The sequence below is a fragment of the Alosa alosa genome, chromosome 1 (assembly GCF_017589495.1).
Source record: "Alosa alosa isolate M-15738 ecotype Scorff River chromosome 1, AALO_Geno_1.1, whole genome shotgun sequence".
NCBI lineage: Eukaryota > Metazoa > Chordata > Actinopteri > Clupeiformes > Clupeidae > Alosa > Alosa alosa.
In genome coordinates this window covers 13801480-13825306 of record NC_063189.1, presented here as the reverse complement: position 1 = coordinate 13825306, position 23827 = coordinate 13801480, and the positions used below count along the sequence as shown (strand labels likewise).

The following is a 23827-nucleotide window of genomic DNA, read 5'->3' as shown; positions in this document are numbered from 1 at the left end:
GAGTCGAAGTGTTTATTTTGTATACAGTCAGATCAGTAGGATCTGCATTTGCATTTAATCACAGTACCATACACAGGCATTGTAACCCTGGAGTCAAATGGCTGAGGATGGATTATCATGCTTGTATACAGCGGTCGGAGGTTTAAACACAACACAAAAGAAACCACTGTCTGCCAGTCGTTATATGTTAACTACTAAGTAAAAATCAAAGGAGTGTGTTTTGAGAATGGAAACCGCATCACAAGACATGACTTTTACGATACTCCAGTATTTCAATATTTTCTTATACCCCTAAAACCCTCAGCCCTCAACGTTCCTACTCCAGTTCCTTCCTTTCTGGACCACTATATTGATGGGATGATGAGAGGATTGGTTGATTTGTCTGTGTACATTAAAACTTCCTGATGTAAATGAGTACGGTAGCACGTTATTTTACAGAACCATTAATTAACAATTAATATTTGTATGTACTAGGACTCAATAAGGTCTGTATTAAAGGAGCTATATCTACTGCCAAGGTAATGTTTCACGATTCTCGCGAGATGTGTCTTACTTGACTTTACTTACCGTAGATACTTACTGACTTTACTTACCGTAGATACTTGAAGTTGCAGGGCTGGTTCTCTCGTTAACGACCCACTAAGGCTATACTGTGGCTATGCTATGTGAACGATTGTTGAGCATTAATACATACACATAGTTTCCTAAACTAAAGTGTTACCATGATTACACTTACTAGGTGTTTACTCCCATGCAGACACATTTACTAACATACGAAAAAGTGCAAATATCTGCTCTGTCTTTGTGCACTGCTTAATAAGCATTTTTTTCTGCAGCCCAGTGCCAGTGTAGTGTGGAACTGGGTTAACATGAATCGTGTTCACCAATGGCTGGCAGCCGTGCAGGAAGCATAGCTGGCCTCCAGCTTTAATTCTCTGATCCCAGTTGATTTGAGAGGGAGAGAGAGAGAGAGAGAGAGAGAGAGATGGAGAGAAAGATACTAATGCAGGCTCCCTTTTGTGCATCTGCTTCAGTCCTGCAGTAGCCAGCGACATGTCTGCCACCAGAGTGTCAAACGGGGAAATGGGACGTGGTAACATGCTATTTACTTCTGGTTTTGGGAAAACAACTATTCATGTTTGCCCTGTTTACATGCCATTCAGAGGTCAGTGAACCTCCCTCAAAGTTCTGTTTTAAATCCAAGCTTTTATGCTAGCTGCTAACAGCTGGTGGTGGGTAGTGAAAGAGATCTGATTGAATACCCCCCCAAAGCGTTGAAGAGAAAGGGTAAGTGTTCTCCAATGTCCACCCCATCTGTTTAGTAGGTTAAAGGCCACAGAGCCCAGCCTGGTCCGCCCAGTGCTCATGTGAGGGGTTAAGTTGACTCGGGAGATTTAATGTAGTAATCAGCAAGCAGTGGCAGGTCCCCACGTCATCGGCCGCTAAAATCACACTAACTTAATCAGCCCTTGACAGAACCAGCCATTCATGCTGTACTGGGGTCCGGGAGGGCGAAGGGGGCCGCAGCTATTCGGAGCGGAGGCCATGCCTGGCTTTGCCGTCCACGAGGAGACCGAGGTCTAATGCCCCATCAGTCACGCTGCTTTGGCTAAATGTGGAAACTTCTTTAGGATGTCAAGAAGAAGAAGAAGAAGAGGGCTTTCAATGCAATCTGCAACAGGAGGCCCTCGTCCTGGCAAAGCTAACTTCATTCCCCCACTGATTGCAGAGTGATAAAGTGTTAAAAGCAGCTTAGCCTATGGAGATCACAAGGGGGATTTCTCGTAGATTACACAGTGATTACTAAACACCATAAAGAATGCCTGCCCAGTGTGTTGACCTGGCATTGCTCCTGCCCTCTGTCTGTTAAGGGAACTATTGCCCAGCTAGATGTACAGTAAGATAAGTGACGTAGAGCAAGTGAGGTCCGCAATGCTGTGCTGCCCAATAATGTCATCACTGCCTCTGAGGGGTAGGCATTTAGAGTGATTTCGATGAAAACCCAGCTGTGTTGGGATGCTGTCAAGCATACAGTTGGCTTTGTTATTCCTGCCGCGAGTCCATTAGGAGTCCAGTCTGTGAGTGAGCACGGTGACTGAGCACTAAGATGTTTTTTGTGTGTATTCCAGCCCTTAATGGAGCCAGGGCAGGTGGTGTCACATTAATTTAATTCGGCTTTAATTCTGACCCTTGGAACATGATGCTCATGTTTTTATTATCCGTTTTGATTAAATGGTCTTCTGTGGCGGCCTACAAGTTGAATTTGAAATGAGCAGGCCTGGTCCATGCCTTTGTTCACTTATTTTCTGTTTTACTTGAGGGGTAATTAAAAAGCACATTTTGGATTTAGAATGGGATCTTTATCTGCTGGCAGAGATTTAACTGGATGCTTTATCTGCATGATTTTCAGTTTGTATGAGACAGCACTCCCTTTTTCACGTTAATGCGGAGATATAATCTGACCACCGACTCCCTTCAGGCCTTGGTGCACAACAGAGCAAACCATGGAGGTTTATGGTTTGTTTTGTTTTGTCATTCTGGATGACTTGACCAGTGTGTAGACAGAAGACTAGAAACCAAATGACAGCGGACATTTTTTTTCCAGGAAGCCTAGAGCAGCTCCCAGGACCTCATTAAACAAGTGCTTTAACTGTGCTGTCTTTAGATGGACAGCCTTAGATGGTATCCTTAGTGATTCTACATGTGTCATAATATCACATCATTACATTAAAAACCCATGCTCTATTAATCCTCCTCCCGGGAAGCCATTAGTAGAGTGCCAGATTGCCTTTATTCAGAGGCCATACAGAGGCCTCACCTGTTAACTTAAAAACCCTCCTGGCTGACCTTCAGAAACCCACAGCTCTGTCAAAAGAGTCTATGTCATCTGTCAGATCTATGCATATTTTAGTGCAGTACATCAGCACAAGGTCAAACGCGTAAGGCTATGCACTGCAACCCACATGTCCGTCTTGCCGTGCTGTATGTGTGCAGTGACGTGAGGAGAGTGTCCACCCTGCACCCCTGGAGGAGCGTTTTCACCGGTCTGCTGTCCCCGCCCTCGACTCCACCCAGCTCTGGTCTGTAAGAAGGCCTATCAATCATGCAAATGTATGCAAATCCAAAGAGAGGAAAACCACTTCAATAAGACTAATGTCAGACATGGAGTTCACTCGCCCGGCTACCTGGAGAGAGATTGCCAGTAAGCTGATCAACCGGTTGCCTTGGAAACCGTGACACGTCCTCCACCACTGCAAGCAGGACTCAAGCTTACATGCACCTCTCAGCGTCAGAGTGTACCACTGCTTGACAGATAGGGGCGCATCCCTCAGCAAGTGGCAAGTACCAAGGATGCTTTTAGTGGGGATGCTCAGCTCTTCAGAAACACACTGGATAGGGTCTCAGAGGGACTCTATCTTCCATATGTGGAATTGTACAAATGAATCACAAGGCTTCCATTTCTATAGCAGGGGCGCATAGGTTCTCTGCAAGATGATTGGCCCTGACGAGGCTTTTACTGTGGATACAAGTGATGTAATCAGAAGATGGCATGAGCATATATGAAGCAAAATATTTGATTGAAAAATGATTTCATGGGCAAATAGGTCTCCCACTTGGAGTGAAGCACCTCACTACTGGAGATTCTATTAGTCTGATTATGTGCGTGCTCGGTTTGGACTTATTTTGAATAACAATTTCATATCCAATCAATATTAGCTTATTGGCTCAGAACAACTTTGAGAACGATCCAGCCCCACATCAGCTGGGGTGCACAGTGGAACTGTGTGTCAGAGAACAGTGAGTGTCAGTGTGTTCACTTACTGTAAATACCACCAGTTTACATGTCTACAGCAGTCTGTCAGTGCCATTATCAGCGCACCACTGCTTCTCAAAGGCTATGCCTCCCTGTCCCTGCAAATGATTATTGGTTTGTTGTGTGAAACATACAGGAGAACACAGAAGCCAATAGTGTCTCCTCAGCCATACAGTAGAAATGATTGGTTTGGTAACCGCTCAGCATTACTGTCAGGACAGTACTTATTTTTTAGTGTTGTTATTATTTATTTGAACACTGTAGGCTATTGTTGCTCTCATTCCTTTGTTATGCACATGGCTTGGGTGCTGATATGTTCTTGACCTTGACCAGGTGCTCGCATAGTAGTGCTGCTCTAATAAAAATCATGATTATTTTGGTCAATATTTAGATCACTATTATTTAACATGATTACTCAATGTTTTGCATTGCATTGGAGGGTCTGAAGTTAAACAATGGAACGGAAGTTAATTTTTTTTTACTTCCGATGGCTAGTCTAATTGCATGGTGATAAATAGAAAAAAGTAGTTAGATGTACAAGGTACGCGTACAAGCAGGCATGGGTTTGTCTTAGACTCTGAAAGGAAAATGTTTGAATTGTCTTCTGTGAACACATAACATAGAAGCGAGTAAAGCTCTAATCTGAAGCGGTGCCATAATGATAAGCTTTGTTACGCAATTTTATAGCCCCCCTAATTCCAGGAAGCCCCTTACTGGTGGTTACTTCTGAGAGCACCTCAATATAGAAGCTTGCTCACTGCAAGCTATAGGCCAGCCATCTGGCTAGCAGGCCCAAGCCAACATGAACCAGGGGGGTCAAATACTCTCATCCTGTTTACTATGAGACTGCTTCACAAGGCTGCCTGATTTAAGATGCTTTTTTGTGTGGCAGTAGAACAGTCTGACCTAGCTTTATTGATTTCTGTTCAGTTTAATGGATCATACCGAATTTGATGAATTTACCCTGATGAAGTGAACAGAGTCTTATACTGCTAAAAGCTTTTGCTTAGACCTTCACTGTGACCTGTTGTGAGGGTGGATTTATGCAGTGCATACACCAGCAACAATGCCAGCCAAGCTAGAGATGGGGCATTTTATGCGTTTTATGCGCTACAGAAATTGGACAATGAATCATATGCAGGTGCAGGCTCTCTGGATGGCTGGTGACACCCATGAAATCATTAAAGCAACACCAAAGAACTTTCCCTCTGTTGCACGCACGCTATTTGTTTATCCAGCACCGGCTTTGCAAATAATGATGTCCACAGACAAGGTAGAATATGTTGCACGATTTATGAAAGTACGATGTATTGCGACATCAGATGCAAGTCGTAGTTTCTTATGTCTCATTCCATGGAACTACAGACCCGCTACCCGATCTGGCAAACTTGCATAGTGCAGTTATAACCGATAGAGGGCCGCAAAGCGAATGCAGAAGTGCCGTTCACCCTGTTACAAGTTGATGAACCACTGCAACGATTTTGGAAACATTATCTTAAGGTACAAAAAACTCTTTGGTGTTGCTTTAAAGAAGGTTGTCTATAAGGCACACACACACACACACACACACACACACACACACACACACACTTATCACACTCACTCATAAACTCTTTTACTGACATATGCTCTCGCTAATGCAAGCATACGTAAACAGTCTTATATAAAACACACACACACACACACACACACTAGCTCAAACAGGAGCTAGTAAAGTTCAAAAAGGTCTTTAGAGTAACATGTAATTTTGTATCTTTTAATATTTTTTACATAATAAACCCAATCATTCTAGAGTTAGTATCCCTTAATTCTTTAAGATAGAGCTAGGCTGTTCAAGCCATCTCCTTTTTTTCACATCACAGTTGTATTTCAGAAGAAAGTCATGATGAAGTGTATGTTATTTCCAGTACCGTGCACGCATACTGAAGTGCTGGTACAGCGATGTCTTAACGTGGCAACAAATGATCTAACACACAATTATAACCCTGTTACTGTTTGGCTCCTACCCATGTGATTAATGTTTGCGTACATGTGTCACACTGTGATGGTCTTTATACAGTATGTAAGGCCTAACCTTACAGAACATGGCTACTTGTGTGTGTGTGTGTGTGTGTGTGTGTGTGTGTGTGTGTGTGGCTTCCTGTGCCTATGGCTTCCTGTGTCTGTCTCTGTGTACGTCTGTGTGTGTGTGTGTGTGTCTGTGGTGCAGTAAATGTGTGCCCCATTAGAAACAGTCAGGCATGTGGGAAGTCAGTAATTACAAGTGGTGTGATATTTGCCGGCTCTGGCCTTGCTTCAGTGGTTTCCTCAAGTGTGGATGTAGTGTTTTGCTTGGTTCTCTCAGACAAAACATGGGGAAGTGAAGCCTGCCTACAGTTAGCCCTGAGTTACACTGTCATAACTTGAGACTCCCTATTCAAGGAAAAGGTTTAAGTCAGTACTATTCACTCACCTTGGTGATTTAATGGTATAGGAGCTTGTTCCTTCTACTACTTGCAGAATCTTCCCAAGATGATGGTTTGTAAGTATAATAGGCTATTTTATAAGTTCACATTTTATTTCTAAGTGCAGCATGGCTATATAGCAGACAAGCCCTACATTCATACTCATGTTGACCAGCTGTTTGAGACTCAGCTGAGTAAATGACTAAGTTTGCTCTCACATACAGAGTAACAGGATGTGTTGTCTAGTGTGTAAAATAAATGAGAGTTTGCATGACTGGCTTAAGACCATTGCTTTTGTTACCAAATAGTTGATGAACTATGCAGCTGTATGGTGCTGAAATGTAGGCTAGGTTTCCTTTGCATAAAGGGTTCCCTCAGAAGAATGCATCAGCTTTTGTAAACCCTTCCATTCTGTTGAAAGATGTCAAGATGAATCCATTTGTCCTATGCTTCTTGTTATTGGCGCTATGATTACCATAAAGGATTTTTAGCAATAGCTTTCATCATGACTGTGATTCATATGAAATTGAATAGGGTCTGTTGTGAGAAGATATGTTGATTGATTTGTCTTGTGTCTGTGTGCTTTGACTTGCTTTGAGACTAATGAAATGATAACATTGTGCTGCCCATTCAGCATGTTACATGTGTTATGTGCTCATCTTTGGTGTCGAAAGTCTTAATGTCCAAAATCAGGAATGCACCTTACCTGCATATTCTATGTGGTCCACCTGGCCAGTGTGCGAATCATCTGTCTCCTTGTGTCAGTCGAAGGGAACTGACTGTATGAGTGTATGCCCACTGATATTGTCTCTTTTCCCTGTGCTGAAGACAGCTCCCAATATTACTCACTATGGCGTCCTGACCGATGTCTCTCCCTCTCTCTCCTTCTCTCCTTCACCCCTGCAGAAGTACAGGCACCATGACGAGGACACATCTCCCCAGGACCAGAGCTCCCCCCAGCTCACGGAGGACGGCCCCGGGCCCGAGCTGGTCCAGGTGGCCGAGAAGAACCTCTCCCAGATCGAGAACGTTCACGGCTACGTGGCGCACGCCCACATCTCCCCCTTGAAGGTAAGGAGGGGCCCTGCACCCGGGCCCAGTGAGCCAGAACCAGATCTTCACGGGACACTTGGCTTCGCTTGGCTCGGGTTAGGCTCCACCAGTGTTTGTCTGCTAGAGTCTCTCACACAGACACACACACACACACACCTTTTTATCACATACACACCTGTGTGTGCCATTACTACCCGTGCTTCCCAGCTGTGCTGTGCTTTTTTGGTGTCAAGTCGCAAAGCCATCAACACCCAAAATATGTGTGAGCATACTTACAGAAGTCATACTGGAAAACGCATAACCATACACACATGCTGACAGAAGGGTTTGCCAAGTACCCCTGCAGGGGGTCAGTCCAGAGCCGGAGGAAAGTTTTGGAAAAGCAATGAAGGGGAGGGAAAGCCCAGTGGTCAGTTTTATATCTGGCCTTTAAGTGTGCATGCAGGACATTTACAGACAAAGCAAATCCAAGTGACTACTGTGCTTTGCTGTATTAAATATGTATTACATTATTAATATTATTACTACTGTACAGGGTTTATTACATAACACACTGATTCTGTAAGTGTGTGTGAGTGCCTCTTTAGATTTATACAGTAAGATCTTCCCACTGCCTGTAGGCATTAAATTACTGCCATTACTGGTGTGTGTAGCTGTTTTGTGCAGGACCCAGTGTATAGTGCCACGCAAGGCCATGCAAATGCACATAGCCTTAGAGAATGATCGCTGAGGGAATGAGGGAAGCTTCCATCCGCTGAACAAGTCTTGTCTGTGTGCAGGTGAAGCTTGTGCCTGTTAGTGGTTTCTGGTGGGCTCCAGTCTAATGCCTGCAGTTATGTTTATGTAGGAGTCCAGTCAATTGCATGTAAACTGGAGCTGGTGGAGCAAGTGCTGCGGCTTGCTGCTGCTACCGGTAACAGAAAGTCTATGCCTTGCACAGAGATCTTAACATGTGTGATAGCTTGGCTCTTTTTACACAGGATGGGTTGATATCAGATCAGTCTTGTTTACGGAAACAGAAGCATTCGTTTTCTTCAGTTGTCACAGTCCATGGCTGCTTATCGATTTGAGCTGCTGGGATGGTGTCAGTTCCTGTAGAACATTGTCTGTGGTATTACCGGTATTTCATCAGACCAAGACATCGCCATATTTTACACATCCTGTGCAAGAGCCTCAGTCAGAGAGTCAGTCCGCTGGAGACGGAGGGTCAGAGGTCACCAGATGATTGGTGACCTGTTGTCATGTTGGTGCATTGAGTGGCCATTGCGTGTATGTGTGTTTGTTTACATTGTTTAAGTCGGTGCTTGTGCTCTGAAAACCTCTGTCCATTTGTGCCTGCATGTTGATGTGTGTGTGTGTGTGTGTGTGTGTGATAAGCTTCTTACATGCCTGAGTGTATGCACAACATTGTGTTGTTGTTTATGCTTGTTTGTGTGTGTGTGTGTTTGTATGGGAGTGCTCATGATCCATAGCGGCTCCTCTGCTCTGTCCTTCTCAGTCGTTCTCCTTCAGATTTATTCTCTCTCCACCTCACGCTCCAGTGCCCGCGCCAGGGTTGACTCCCCAGGGCCCCCGCCATCGCCCCCTCATAACCACTAGCAGCAGCAGCAGCAGACTGACCACCCCCACCCTGTCCCCTCTCGCCCTTCCTCGCTCTCTCACTCCATCCATCCGTTCCACCCACCGCGGCACCTCCTATCTATCCATCTCTTCAAGCACCTCTCTGTCATCACTCCACTCTACTCCGCTCTACTCATCACGAAGGACGTGGCCCACCTCCAGCTAAACACCCATTCTGCTTAGAGGACATCTTTAATGTGCCGTCTTAGCTAAGACAAAGGAAATCTTTTCATTTTCATAGCGCACTCAAACTCAATTTAATGCTGTGTGTGTGTGTGTGTGTGTGTGTGTGTGTGTGTGTGTGTGTGTGTGTGTGTAAGGGTGGGTGTCCAAGGGTGTCTGTGTCTGTCTGTGTGTGTGTGTGTGCGTGCATGTTAGATTAGCAAAGACTCTGTTTACCGTATTGAGTCTGTCCTTGATATTTTGTCCCAAGTCTTTCATTGAGTTGCCCATTTGTTTAAGCAGGAGCTGAGGAAGGTGGAGTGTTGATTAGAATCAGGGAGATTAATGTGATGGATTGATCGTTAGACGTGGCTGTTTGTTTGTTTTCCACCCAGTCACTCCCCCTGGTCTCCTTAGAGCATCCGCAGAGCAGCACACAGTCCTCTGGAAGCATGTGTTGATCATTGGTGATGGGTTTCTACTGCCATCCTCTGGCTCATATTCGTCATTGCACTTGGTTTACACTGGCATTTTAATGCACTTACATTACACCCACTACAATGAAAGGCTAAACACATGTGTGGTTCATTTTGTGAGAGTATCTCTGTCATTCCTGTATTCCTCTGCTTATTGTTCATTCTAATGTATCCATTGCCTGCTGTAGGTTATGCTTTACTTGGATGCTGTGTCTGTACGCTGGCTTTATTGAGGCTTTCTTAGGTGCTGTTATTATGTGGCATAAGTGACTCATTCATTGTTCTTGTTGTCGTCAGGACTTTATATCCATTTTAGTGCCGCATCTCCTAGGGATCTGGTTGTATGGACAATTTCACTATGGAAACACGTACATCAGGATCCTGTGCAGTGGTCTTGCATTCAGATTTGCATTCTTGCATTCAGCATGGCAGACGTTTACAGATGATTCTTTAAACCGATATAGTCTGTTAAAAAGAGGTGCCCTGAAGTGGATTAAAATGCTGCTCAGTGTACTGTAAGCAAATTGCTGGGAGCTATCTCATTACACTGCCTTGTCAGTCTACTGGCTGACATCTAGACAAACGTCAGGAGTTCATTGAAATATTCTCTGTGAAAACGTGCCAATTCTATTATGAAAATTCGGCTTAAGAATATACACATTTACATGTGTTTCCATCCACAGTGTTATGCGAGTTAAAAGTGTGAATACTCCTAATCTAGGAAATAATTCTGATCGGCTATGGGATCAAAACATAAGGTTGCCAGGGCAACATTTACAGAAACATCCAGGAGAAAAAAATATAGCAAATGTGAATAAAAGTATTACCGTTAAATTTAACCATGTTATACCTTATGTGAATCATGAGTTAATTAACCCCCCTCTAATAAATCTAATTTATGTGTGCGTTGAATGCATATTCCAGTTGTTTCCCGTCAGGATTTCTTGTTCAAATAGTTCAAATGTGCATTAGAAAGTTCGACAGAAACCCAGCTTGCTGCTCCGTATGGGTTGAATATAGGAAACGTCTTCTTTCAGGCTACTTTCGCCATGAGGAGAGAAATTTGGGATAACCAACAACTTTTTGGCTCAGGTGACACTGGAAAGACAATGAAGGAAACGGACAAAATATTTTTAATACACAACAACCAGCGTAAGTGAAGTGAGTGGCAGACTCATTCCAAAGGTGCTGTATTTAAGTTAAAGGTTATTTGGAGTTGAAAGATATACCGTAACAGCAAGTGAGCAAATATCAGGTACAAATGTCACACCTTTTACTCTCATTCAGTATGTACGCTTAAATGCATCCTGACAAAAAAGCAAAGAAATATTTCAGTTATATTTTAGAATTTAGAAAAGCAAAGGGCCATACAAAGACAAAGATCACAAATGCGTCACAACAACTTAGCTCCACAACAGCCAATTCCCTATTCCAGCTACTGAAGACACATCTTCCGCCACATTTAGCATTTTCTCACAAATGCACTCTAGTGTAACGTAGTGATTTGCTAGTTGTAACACGCTGCTTTTAGATGTCTTTGTAGGATCAACCAGTTCCTCTGTTAAAGAGGAGAACTTTCTCCCTTTGTAGAGAAGTCTCGCTGGGATTCCATACTCGCACATCTCATTGGTGTTGGACTGAGAGCTCATCCTCTCTCTCTCACCTGTTGTCTCCGTTGTGTCTGCCTGACTGTTTGTGTGTTTGTGATCGCTTTCGCACTGTGGCCTCTGCTAGAAGGCTCCACCGTTCAACTCGACCTTTGTGGCTTTGCAGCCTCTGCTCAGCCCCTTGTTATCTATCACAGTATCTCTTCTGCTTGTTTCTATTTTTGGATGGTTCCTTCTCTCTCTCTCTCTCTTTCTCTCTCTCTCTCTCTCTCTCTCTCTCTCTCTCTCCTTACTTCTCACCCTGTCCTTTTTTGTCTCTCAAGTTATCTGTGTCCGTCTCTCGCTCTGCATCTCGTCCTCCAGTCCGACTCTCTATCACTCTCTCTCTCTGCTGTGTTGATACTTTTCCCGTAGCTGCTGATGTGTGGCCTGATTGGTTGAGTTCCATGCCTCCCTGTAGGTCGAGTCCCTGGAGTGCATCTTCGACGGCCCCTCGGCCCTCGGGGCTGAGAGAGAAAGCCCACCGCTGCCCCTCCCCGCCCCGTACCCCACCAATCCGGTGGCGCTCCAGGTAACCCATCCCCCCTCGCCTCCGCTTTCGCAGCACTCCGTAGTGCCGGCTGGACTAGACAAGGCTGCGCTTCTAAGGCCTGTGCATCTCCCACTGACCTGCAGTCAGTGGCCAGGATGGCCATTGTGTATTTGTGTCGAGTCCCACTTAGATTGCGCTGTGCATGGTATGTATGTTTGTAGTAGTGTGTGTATTAGTTCACCCTCAATGGTGCCAATTCATCCTCACCTGACTTGGCTGTCTCTGTCTCCTCCTGATGATGATGATGAAGAGTGTGTGTGTGTGTGTGTGTGTGTGTGTGTGTGTGTGTGTGTGTGTGACCTCAATGGCCTGGACCTGATACAGAGTGGCTGATGTGTTTGTGTTGTGTAGAGGAGGTGTCTGTGTGTGGCGCATTGTAGGCTCCATACGTAGGCTGCGTATGAGGAAGCGTTCTGAGGTCCAGTACAGAGCCAGCCCAAAGCTGGGGCCTGATAAACCAGTCTGAACACTTCAAATGCTTTTCAGCATCATTTGGTCTTCTTTTTGTATATCTGAGATTATTTGGGTGTCACACATTTTGTCATCTAAATACATACATGGGTAAGCACACACATAAATACACACACGCAGTGGACTTTCACAAGAGATTTCATCTGTTGGATTGCATGCAGCAGATTGTTGCAATTCCTCTTATTCTACAGTATGTGTACAACACTGTGAGCATAGGTTGCCAGTTAATTGACTCCATGTTGGTTTCATGGGCAAGAGACTATCCCATCAGGCAACAAGCAATTAGTGAGCCACACAATATCTAATTGATCATGCCGCCTGGAAGCAGGCCTAGGAGCTGAAACAATAGCATGGAACAGGATGATGTATGGGGCCGTGGTCATGTAGTGGCTTAGGAGCCAGGCGAGTTTGAAGGAGTAGCCAGCCAAGTTTTGGGTTTCATTCCTGGCTGCCCCTGTGGTGGCCCTGTGTAAGGCGCTTGACCCTAACTTGCACCAGGGAGACTTATAATTGTAATGATTGGGTTTGGTAAATTGGTTTGGTTTAAAGTGTCAGCCAAATGAATAAGTAGTAATAATAATAATAATAATAATAATAATATTAAAGATAAAGTAGCGAATGCATCGTTTCCTCCTGGAAAATGTTAGAGAGTAAGGATGCGGCCGTCGTCTTCCACCTCTCTTTTCTTTTCCTCTCTTTGACTCTCATCTCCTCTGCTTTCCGTCAGTGACGCCAGCCCCCCATCTCTCACTCACACACACACACACACACACACACACACACACACACACACACACACACACACGCATGCATGCACACTTAATGAACAACGGTGACAACAGAGGATGAAGGACAGACAATTCTGGAAAGAGGTCAAAGAGAGCAGGAACGTAACAGCAGTCGGAGGGTCAGCGCAGGGCTATTGCTTTCTCCTCCACTGCCCATCTCCCTCTCTCTTCACCTTCTCCCTGCCTGGGCACCGAGTTCCAGGCGCGGTGCGAGTGACGAGGCGGCGCGAGCTGTAGGAGCGGGAGAAGGGCCTGGCCACAGGGCCAAGTGAGAAACAGAGGACAGATGGTGTGTGGAGGGCTGGGGTGCTGTGGCTGTACCACTGCAGAGAGAGAGAGAGAGAGAGAGAGAGAATTGGAGAGCACAGGACAATACACACACACACACTCTCTCTCTCTCTCTCTCTCTCCTCTCTTTCTCTCTCTCACTCTGTCTCACTCTCTCTCCTTTCTTACCCAAACACACACACATACAGAAAGCACTGTATCATCAGTGTGAGGCTCCTGCTCTCCTCGCTTGCTGACTCATTTCCAGTGCCTGGAGAGGAACAGAGACAGGCACCTGCATCCTTACTCATGGCTTAGCGTCCTTACAACGTCCCGTTTCGCATATCGGGTCACACACACACACACACACACACACACACACACACACACACACACACACAGCCCTCTGAGACTCTGCTGTGATTGGAACAGCGTGCCAGTAACCGCGTCAGCCGAGAGAGACAGAGAGAAGAGAGACAGAGAAAGAGTTAGGGGGAGAGTGAGCGTGAGCATGAGAGGGTAGGGGAGGAGGTGAATAAAGCCGCATTTCAGGGATGCGGAAATTGTGAAGCTATCTCTCTCTCTCCCTCTCTCTCTCCCTCTCCTCGCTCTCTTTCTCCTGCTCCCTCTCTCTCGCTCTCCCTGCAGCAGTCTGTGCGTCAGACAAACCCCTGCCACGTTCTTTCTTCCTCTGTCTCCCTCCGTCTTTCTCTCTCCCTCTCTTTGCTTGCCCTCTCTAGCCCTCCGTTGCAGGTTATCTGAACATGAACAGAGGCCATTTTTTTTGGCCATTTCTCCTCTGGTAGTGCAGACTCAGACAGCTGGCTCTGAGATGCTGCTGTAGGTGGTAGGAGGTGAGTAGGTAGATGAGGTTGGAGTAGAGGGGCAGGAGCACGCTGGCGGCAGGAGAGGGGGGGTGGGGGGGGAGTGATCGGCACATTAAGCCCCTGCTGGAGGAGGAGGTAGGAAGGGGCGGAAGAGGAGGAGGGGGAGGAGGAGGAGGAGGGGGGGGGGGTTCTGGGACCGGGGAGAGGGAGGGGGAGGGGGAGGGGGGGTGGGAAATCGCCAGAGTGTGAACTCTCCAGCAGCGGCGGCGGCGGCGGCAGCAGCAGTGGCAACAGCACCGGCGTCGGCCCAGGATGCTGAACTCTGTGTGGTACGCTAAAAAGATGGGCCGGCGCATCATGGGCACCCTGAGGAGGACCAAGAGGCTGCATCTGCACTTGTTGGTAAGGCTCAGCTCCTCCTCCCTGACGGCGTGTGTGTGAGACGCGCTAAAGGCTCCAGCCACCGAGACGGCTGGTAAACATAGTCTCAGTGTGTGAAGGGAGACTAGACTAGGGAAGCCAGACTGACCACATTTGTTCAGGTCACAGTCAGTGGAGTCCTTTGTGTTGTATATGCCGTGCATGTGTGCAGTTCTGTGTCTGTGTGTGTGTGGGGGTGTGTGTGTGTGTGTGTGTGTGTGTGTGTGTGTGTGTGAGAGAGAGAGAGAGAGAGAGAGAGAGAGAGAGAGAGAGAGAGAGAGAGAGAGAGAGTGTGGCATTCTGATGACAGCGGAGATGGGATTTTTCTGGTGCGCGTGTCTGTTTGTTTACCGATCTTTGGCGTCAGTGATGTAGTACCTGCCTCGTCGTCTGGTGGGTCCTGCTGGGCTTGTGCTTTGGATTGATAATCTATCATTCGTCCATTAAATCAATCCCCTGTCCGTGTAGAGTTGGAAGGAGAGAGAGAGAGAGAGAGAGAGAGAGACAGACAGACAGACAGAGAGAGAGAGAGAGAGAGAGAGAGAGAGAGAGAGAGAGAGAAAGTCTTATGCTGTGTAGATTTCTCCAGAAACAGGAGTGCGTGCTGGTGCGTCATTGCTGTGGCGCACGGTGAGCGACCGGACTGCTCGTTCTGTCAGGTGTCGCCAGGGTGACAGGCAGGCTTGCAGTCGCGCGAGCACACCATAACACTTGCGTTCTCGGTGCGGCGGTCTCATGTGAAACGCGCCGCGACTGTGCCGCTTTAGCGGGCGAAACAAGCTCTAACAGATGCCTTTAGTCCTGCCGCCTGGCAACCAGCGTCTGTGTGTGAATGCTGCTCAGCAGCGTGCATGTGGGCGATCTCTTTTAACACACACACACACACACACACACACACTTACATAAAAACACAATGTACGCATGCTGACAGAGATTTACGTACCCACACACAGAAAACCTGCTGCTTTAGCTCTCCTGCTTCACACTAGTAGTAGTAGTAGTTCAGATTAACATTTGTTATGTTCTTGTCTGCTTGTTATGTTTAGGAAGCTTTACACACAAACATTGTCATCTTAATGTTGATGACAGTGTGCATGATGGAGTCCTGTTTAGTGAAGTAATGTTATATTCAATTAATGTGCTGCATTGCTTTTGAGCTTACAGTGAAAACTTAGGTTTGAGCTTTATTCACTAGCTCTTCTACTCAGGTTAATTTAAAAGATCTCCATTCTCAATTCATTTTATTGGTTGTAGATCTTTGTGATTGAATAGGCGAGATCATTTACGCAAGTGCAAGATGTCTGCTGAAGCATTTTCTTATTTCCTTTAGTCTTTAGTCTTGTTAATCGCAGGCCAGCATCCATTTTGTTTACCTGTTGATCCTGTAGTGCGAATTCCAACATGCTCATATGGATTCTGCACTGGTTTCATGGAAAACATTGCCCACTCCCATAGCCCAGTCGTCTCTTGATATGCACAACAGCCTCAGTGCTGTTCCTTTGGCAGAGCGGTGTGTTATTGACCAGAGATGAAATTTGATGAGGTAAACCGTATTCAGTGGCTCTCAAGCATAACATGGTAATTGGGCTTTGTTGAGCTCTCTCGTTGACAGGCTAGCATAGAAACCTCAATCCCCTCTGACTTTCTTAGGTCCCTATCTGTCAACACATTAGCAGCATAAGATGGACTTGATCCGACAAGAGAGGGTCCTAATTTGTTAGCCATTGTTTCGCAATTGAACAGTGAATGGATAGGGTTACATTAAGGAAGTTATAGCTTTAAGACCTCACTGACAGTAATGTGGAAAAACTGAGGCTTGCTAATTTCCCATCAAAATAATCTAGTCCAGAATGCATTTGCGGTTTTATTGTCCACTGCTTAGGTAGTGGCCCTGTGTCTCTAATTGTCTATTACCAAGATGATGGGCATGGTGGTCCCAGTGGTCCAGAGCAGCGCTACGTCCTCCTTACAGCAGGCTCATCAAATATGCACGTTCTGTTCATGGAATTTCTGATGCATTATTGATAGCCTGCCATATTTAGTAAGTGATGAGCATTCAGTAGAGGCTACAGATGCTGTTGCTCCAAACTGCATTGGGAACAGAATAGATATGATATGACCTGTTGCTTTGTTATGTTTTATTGTTTGTTTGTCTGGGGGAGGCGCGTGCTCCAGTGTTGTCCCAAACCACTTACAGTTGTACCAAAAGCAACAGATGTAATGCTCTGCATCTGTTGAACACACCTGTTCCCTTGACATGGCTTCCCGGTGTTTCCCAAATGCAGGCAAGACCTGGCAAAGTGCGCAGCTGCTGTTTGCTTTCTCCTTTTTCCCCCTGAAAGTGACTCTCCTTTTTGCAGAACTCCCGATTCCACTGACTAAGCTGTGCAGCAGCTAATGGAACTGAAGTGCGCTGAGTGTTTACCACAGGAGCTGATAGTCAGGAGGAGGGCAGAGCCTGGCTGGGAAATCCTGCTGGCGCTGTTTGATGGGAGTGCAGTTGCCATGGCGTTGGCTCCCGGGGGAGAGGAGGCAGAGGCTCGTAACAAAATCTGCCAACTCATCCGGCACCTGTGGCACATCTCCGGCTCTCTCCCTCGCTCTCCATCTTTCTCTCCCACTCCTTCGCTTTCTCTTCTTTTTCTCCTGTCTCTCCGTGGAGAGTTTTCCAGCATGTTTCTGAAAACATGGAGTGCCTGGTGACGGGAATGGCATTCCGTAGAACTTGTATGGGCATTGGCGCACCTGCCTTCTGCTCTTGTTTCCTGCAGCGCGTATCTCAACTATTTAGATCTATTTTTACTGTATTTTTTTTTTTTTTTTTTTTTTGTGGTCTTGAAATTTTATGTGTGTGGGAGATTCTGCAGTATCTCAGAGATTCCGCAGCACTGTAGGATTATCGAAAGAAGGCGCTTCACATACGAATGAAATCACCTGAATTGGACTTTCAAGTATTTGCTTTTTGATCTGGACTTGGATGGATTGTTATACTTTGGAAGGATTCTGCATTTGGACCTGAAAGCGAACAGAACATGGGCTTTGCAAAAGGCATTTATTTCTGCCACTGTTAAGATGCTAGAACCCAGAAGATTATGGGCATTATGGTGGCTTGACAAAAGACTAACTCAGGGATTGTAAACACATGCCTTGATTGCTTCCTGGTTTGTGCTGATGTCTATCTCTGGAATCTCTCTTTTGCTCATTTTTATTTAAGGAGGGACTCATTTTTTCTCTTCCTGTTTTCTTGGAGAAAGATTTGTGTAATTTCTGGAGGCCGAGGCTCTTCGTGTCAGTGGGAGAGAGTTTAATCTTTCTGTTCCCTGGGGTTCATGACACAGAGGGGAACTGGCCATCTGCATAGCTCATGCATGTCATTGTCGGTGTGAGTATCTTTACAGCCTATGAATATGAGGCTTCAGCTTTCAAAGACTAACCGAGCAGTGTGATAGAAAATCAACAACAATAAATATTGTAATTGCTGAGTGCAGAGCCTTTCACAGAAGGAATAACCAGTAACCAGGATCTCTTCTTCCAAACACTCAGGAAATGCCGTCAGACTGTTAGCATCTTGGTATCTAGTTTGTCGCCCATCCCTTCCAGCTTTCCACTGCAACAAGGGTGTGTGTGTGTGCGTGTGTGTCCGTGCATGTGGGCAGTGCAAACGTGGCCATGAATTACATCTTCAGTGGTAACACCCTGTACTCCAGGGGCAACCGCGGCAGCACTAACTCAGGTCACGGCTATATACCAAAGCCGAGGTTGGCCTCCGTGCGGAGCTGCTCTGAGGAGCCTCCAGACCAGCACCAGACCCGCTGGCACCGAGTGCAGGTCCTCCTCTCCCGTCTCCGGATGTTCACCGACTGCATTTCCGCAGGGGCCACGCAGGTGAGTGCTGATGTGGGTTGGGATGGGAGGGGGAGTTCCCTGCTGTGGGAGTTCAGGTGCCGGGTCCAGGTGTGTTCAGTTTGGGGCCAGGTGAGTGCGAGTGGGAAGACCGGTGCGGAAGCAACAGCGTGTAGGTGACCCAGAGAAGAGAGGGAGTGCAGTGCAGCAGCTGGCTAGGAGCATGACATCCCTGCTTTTAGTTGGGGCTTCTGAGGCAGCTCAAAAGTCTCCATGCAATTTTGATTTGAAATGAAGTCTTGTGCAACTTTGGATGTTGTTTAAAACTGTTTGTTTTCTCCGGTGCCTGTCAGTATCTTGATTTTTAATCTTGATACTGATCCAGATAGATTTTGTGTTCCTTGTGGTTGTGTGTTTTTTATAGTTCCAAATAGTTCCGCCTGCCTTGCTATCATCTCCATGGTAACGTTCCTGATTACATGCTCAGACCTGTGATCAGGGAAAGCCATGGCTGGCTTCAGTGGAGCAGAAGGGATTGAAAAAAGATATGCTGTGCATTGTGTTCATTAAGAAAACATTAGCATACCGAGATCAGTTCTGCAATGTTAGAATATCTAACTATGCACTATGTACAAATACTTAGGACCAGAACCTAAGGATCAACTAAGGACCATTTAACAGGCTGTATACTTCATTTACTTTTTCTTTAAGCTGCTCACAGAAGTATTGAAAGCCATGCCATTGGTTGTTGTATCAAATTAAAGACGTAGATGCTTAAAGAGAACAAGCGTTTTTATGCTGATGTCAGCCAGCATTTTGCTGATTGTTAACTGTTTGGTAAAGAGCTGCCCTTTAAATCTCCCTGGTAGCAGAATTGGAACAGACTGAGCTGTGTTGAAGCAATACAGCACTGCAGAAAGACCCCTTCCAATGCGATTGTTGTTGTTGCTATGCCGTTCTCCTGAGAGACTGTGGCTGTTGTCAGTGAAGGTCTATAGATCACCAGATTTATTTTCCCATTAATTTCCCCCTGTTGCTGGTGTTAAATGCCAGGGTGATGCATGAAAAAGGATTTACAGTTGGACTACTAATGTGGTAATGTTCTTACACAAAATGGACATTGACAGGCTACATCTACTTTGAAAACTGTAGAAGCTATATGTAATTCACAGAGGTCACTTTGCTCGGATATATGAGAACTGAAAACCGTTTGTGTCTCTTGCTATAAGTGGCATGTGCGAGGACATGGGGTATGTAGCGTACAATATTGTAGGTAGATAATGGACATCATTAGCTTTTTTATACAAATGCTGGCTTAAGAATGATGATTGGACTCTGAGAGCTTACTTATCAGTAGTGATCAACAAGCTTCAACGGCTGAACCTGCATGCTACAAGCTGTTTTTTTTTGTTTGTGTGTGCTTCCAGGGATGCCTGTAGATGGCGCTGGCTCCACACAGTACAGCTCTGCAGTCCCATCTGAGCGTAATTCTCTCAAAATCCTGGCAGAATTTAGTATTATTGCTCTTTTTATCTAAGCTCTGTGTATTTATTTATTTTTTTCTTTTTGCTCGGGCTTGTGAATATTTTTCACATTTATATTTTCCTATTTTGCTTTTTACAGCTTGTGTTTTGCTAATAAGCTTTGTTTCACAGCAGGATTTTGCAAATAACAATTATAGCAATTAATAGCTACCAAAAGCATCTGAAATAAAAGCATTCAAAAAAAAAAATAGACATTTTAGTCTAGTGGAAAGGATTTTTTCTCTCGCTCTGCCACAGTCATAAAATATCTCAAATATCTCATTGCCTACCTCTCCCCTCATCCCAAATTCATTAATAGACTGTGCTCAATAGGTGTATGAGAGCATGTGTATGCTAAGCTTACAGTATGTGTATGAGCGCATGTGTGTGCTTGTGTGTATGTGTTGTATGACTATGAACAGGGGGTACTGGACCCTGTAGGCGCAACGTGGTGCCAAAGGGACGACAGGCGAAGGCAGCCCGGGCAGTGATCCTTTACGATGCTCGTCCCCTCTCAATCCATTTAGAAAATCAGGCTTAGATCCCCACACTGTCATGGCAGAGCAAGTGGTGCTATTTTTAGCCATGTGTATTATTCAGTTTATTCCATTCATAATTCAAGCAATGTAAAGACCGTCCATATGGAGCTATAGCCATCTGTCCTCTGCAGGAAACAATATCACTAATGGCCCGATTGATCTCACTCGACACGCTCATGGAAAAATGGAATGCAAAGTTCATGCAAATGACTGTTCATCGTTATCCAAAATTCGCCTGAGCAAACTCTCCAGACACTCTAAGGTATGCTGGCTCGGGAAGTATTGGGGAGCCCCCTGCTGAGCTCTGATTGTGTGGAAGGAAGGGATATTGTACACGGATAAGGCTTCCAAGCATGTTACCATGGTATCCTTTCTGCTGTGTACTGCATGTACCATACTATTCCATAGAACACTGAAAAAACTGTGTTTGACCATTGATATGAGAACACGCCCCCCCATCTCCCTTGAGGCCTGTAGCAAGAGCCCCCACCACCCCCAGCATGTCAGCGCACTGATGCTGATATGGCTTCCTATCTGAACTGGAGTCTAGCATCGATTATTCATGCCAGAGAGGGGGGGGGGGGTGCTCTGGCCCATTGGAGCTTGCTAATTGGCATGAATACACAGAGAGATGAGGGGGGGGAGAGGAGCAAACGGATGAGTGTTGGGAGAGAGAGAGTGAGTGAGAGAGAGAGAGGGATAGGAAGCAGGGATGAGAGAGTGAGTGACCGAGCGAGAGAGAGAGAGAGAGAGAGAAAGGGTTGAGTAAGCAGGAGAGCGAGGGAGCGAGCACACACTAGGCAGCCGCAGAGCTCGGAGCGTGCAGTGCAGTGCAGTGCAGGCATGGTGGTGGGACGGGCACTGAAGCCTGAGAAGCTCGGCTGGATTTCCCTCGCCTCTCACGGCTGCTGACAGCGCTGCTGCCGTCGCCACGTAGCGCACGCGCAAGCGCTACCCACCGCGCAGAGATAAACCAATCAGCCAGCTGCCGGCTCCGCTTCAGCATTGCTGAGATAACAACCCAAACCACGGAAGAGGCAGCAGAACAAGAACTGGCCTTACCACTGCACCTGCTCTTCCTTCTGTTCGTCTCGTCTCTTCAAATTGTGAATTTAGTCATTTCATCCACCGGAGGAGAGACTGTGCATCTCGCCGGGCTTCATCCATAATCTCCTCTGCCCCTGGTGGCCCTCAAGCTAACCATGACCACTTACTACAACAACCATGACTACGCCTGCCAGACTATGGAAGGGAGGGGAGGTGACCGGGGCGCGGGCAAAGGTGGCTGCCCACCAAAGGGGGGCACTATGCTGCGTCCCCAGCATTTGCAGTACCAGCCTGGGCCTGCTCCGTGCCCTGGTCCCGGTCCCGGTCCCGTCACGGCGCCCCGTCTTCCAAACTTCCACCAGCTTCATCAGCAGTATCAGCTCCAGCAGCAGATGAGCTTCCAGCAGCAGCAGCAGCAGCATCATCAGCAGCAGCATCATCAGCAGCAGCAGCATCCGCAGCATCAGCATCCGCAGCATCAGCATCCGCAGCAGCACCTCCATCAGCCCCTCCATCCGGCGCACCAGCGGCCGCTGCCGCCGCCGCAGCAGCACCAGCCCCACCATCAGGCCCCGCACGCGTGCTACAGCACTGCCACCCTGCCCGCCTCCATGGCCAAGAGCCGCGCCAAGTTCATGAACCTGCGCGACAGCGTCAAGAAGAGCCCCACCAAGAGCACCGCCAAAGTCACGGGCCCCGGGGGCTCCCGACTGGACTACCCCTGGGGCAAACTTTCCTTTGACCAGGTACAGGAGTATGCAAGTCCCGGTCTTGGACGGAGAAGCGGAGGAACTTTGGACTTCCGAACAAGGGTTGGTGCAGACTATGACAGGCACTCCTTAGCTGAAGCATGGTCATGAATGATGCTTGCACTTTGTGTAGGGTTAGTTTGATCGTATGAGGTGTTTGATGCTGTGGTGTAGGTTGTAAAGAACTTGACTAGCTGCCTCCTTCTCTCCTCTTTCTCCCTGTTTCTAAACATTTAGCTGTATCCGCATCCCTTGCCTGGGACTTCTGTCATCTTCTGTCTGTATGTGGTTGAGCTGCTCTGCTCCTGTGCTCAGCTCCCTCTTCTTTCCGAGGCTCTTGATTGCCCCCCCCACCCCCACCCACACACACACACACACACACACACCCAACCCACCCTCCACTGCTCCGCATTCAGTACACTCACACTTAAGACCAAGGCTAAAGGCCAGGCGCTTTTCTGTGTGTGTGTGTGTGTGTGAATGAGTGTTGTGATCAACAGGAATGGATTTTGTCTGCATCTAGCATGTCTGTCTGTCATTGTGTGCCCGTTAATGCGGTCCACTCGTTCAGACCAATTAAACCCAAATTTAGGGTTTAGAGCTGGGCTCCCAGAACTGGGGCGTGGTCAATCTTATTGGCGTGTGCTAATTTTAGCCTTGCTGCTGTGTTGCTCCCCTCTTGGCCCCGAAAGTGCTGTGCATCAACAATTAAACCCTGAAATCGGACATCACTGCACACCTAAATAGATGCACAATGTTGTTTGTAGGCTATACTGTGTGTGTGTGTGTGTGTGTGTGTGTGTGTGTTTGTGTGTTTGTGTGTTTATGTTACATTTAAGGGTATGCCTCTGTGTGTGAGCTTTTGTATTGCATTGCTGCATGTGTGTTGTTGGCGGGATGCGGGCGGCTTGTGCTGTGTCTTTGGCGTACAGCCATGGCAGTTAGTAGTATGTGTTTCGGGCTGGCTTCTCTATGGGGGTAAGTCACGCCACATAAGCATTGTGGTTGGTCCACTCAATGTAAAAGGCTATCGGGATCACCATCACTCCACTGAATTCACGGCTGACCGTGGGTGGGTGAGGCTGCCGTGGTGCCTTTGCATTTGGGTCTTTAATGCCCTGTTTACTATTTAAGAAAGCTCATGGATTCACGCATGAACTGCACCTGACAGTGTTTGTGAAGACCTCATTGTGTGTGTGTGTGTGTGTGTGTGTGTGTGTGTGTGTGTGTGTGTGTGTGTGTGTGTGTGTGTGTGTGTGTGTGTGTGTGTGTTCACCCAGTCAGATATGTGGGAGGATCCAGGCGCTTTGAAACACTTCTGCTTGTTCACTAAGGGCACATGCCCTGGGACACTTGATTGGGCACGCAGTAGAGCCGCATTGAAGGGAGAAACGGGCAAGCTGTGTGGGTGAGAGAGAGAGAGAGACTGTGTTTATGTACTGTATACTACAACCTCACTATGCAGAGTATCAAGCTGTGTGGGTGAGAGAGAGAGAGAGACTGTGTTTATGTGCTGTATACAAACAACCTCACTGTAGAGTATCAAGCTGTGTGCATCTTTTATCTCTGAGTGTTTGGAGAGAAC

The 23827-nt window shown here is 46.7% G+C and overlaps 1 protein-coding gene across 27 annotated transcripts in view; it reads left to right on the top strand.

Annotated features, from left to right (window-relative positions):
• dlg1b (discs large MAGUK scaffold protein 1b) overlaps positions 1 to 23827 on the top strand; it is a 91734-nt gene that overhangs the window by 32489 nt on the left and 35418 nt on the right. For 10 of the 27 annotated variants that reach the window (XM_048253537.1, XM_048253487.1, XM_048253494.1 and 7 more), the window contains 2 exons: positions 7165 to 7329; positions 11637 to 11747. In XM_048253537.1, the coding sequence (XP_048109494.1) occupies positions 7165 to 7329; positions 11637 to 11747 (276 nt within the window). Of the gene's footprint in view, positions 1 to 7164; positions 7330 to 11636; positions 11748 to 14373; positions 14524 to 17378; positions 18427 to 19998; positions 22306 to 23827 lie in introns of those variants that run through there. The other 17 variants (XM_048253602.1, XM_048253591.1, XM_048253579.1 and 14 more) reach the window with 6 other exon arrangements.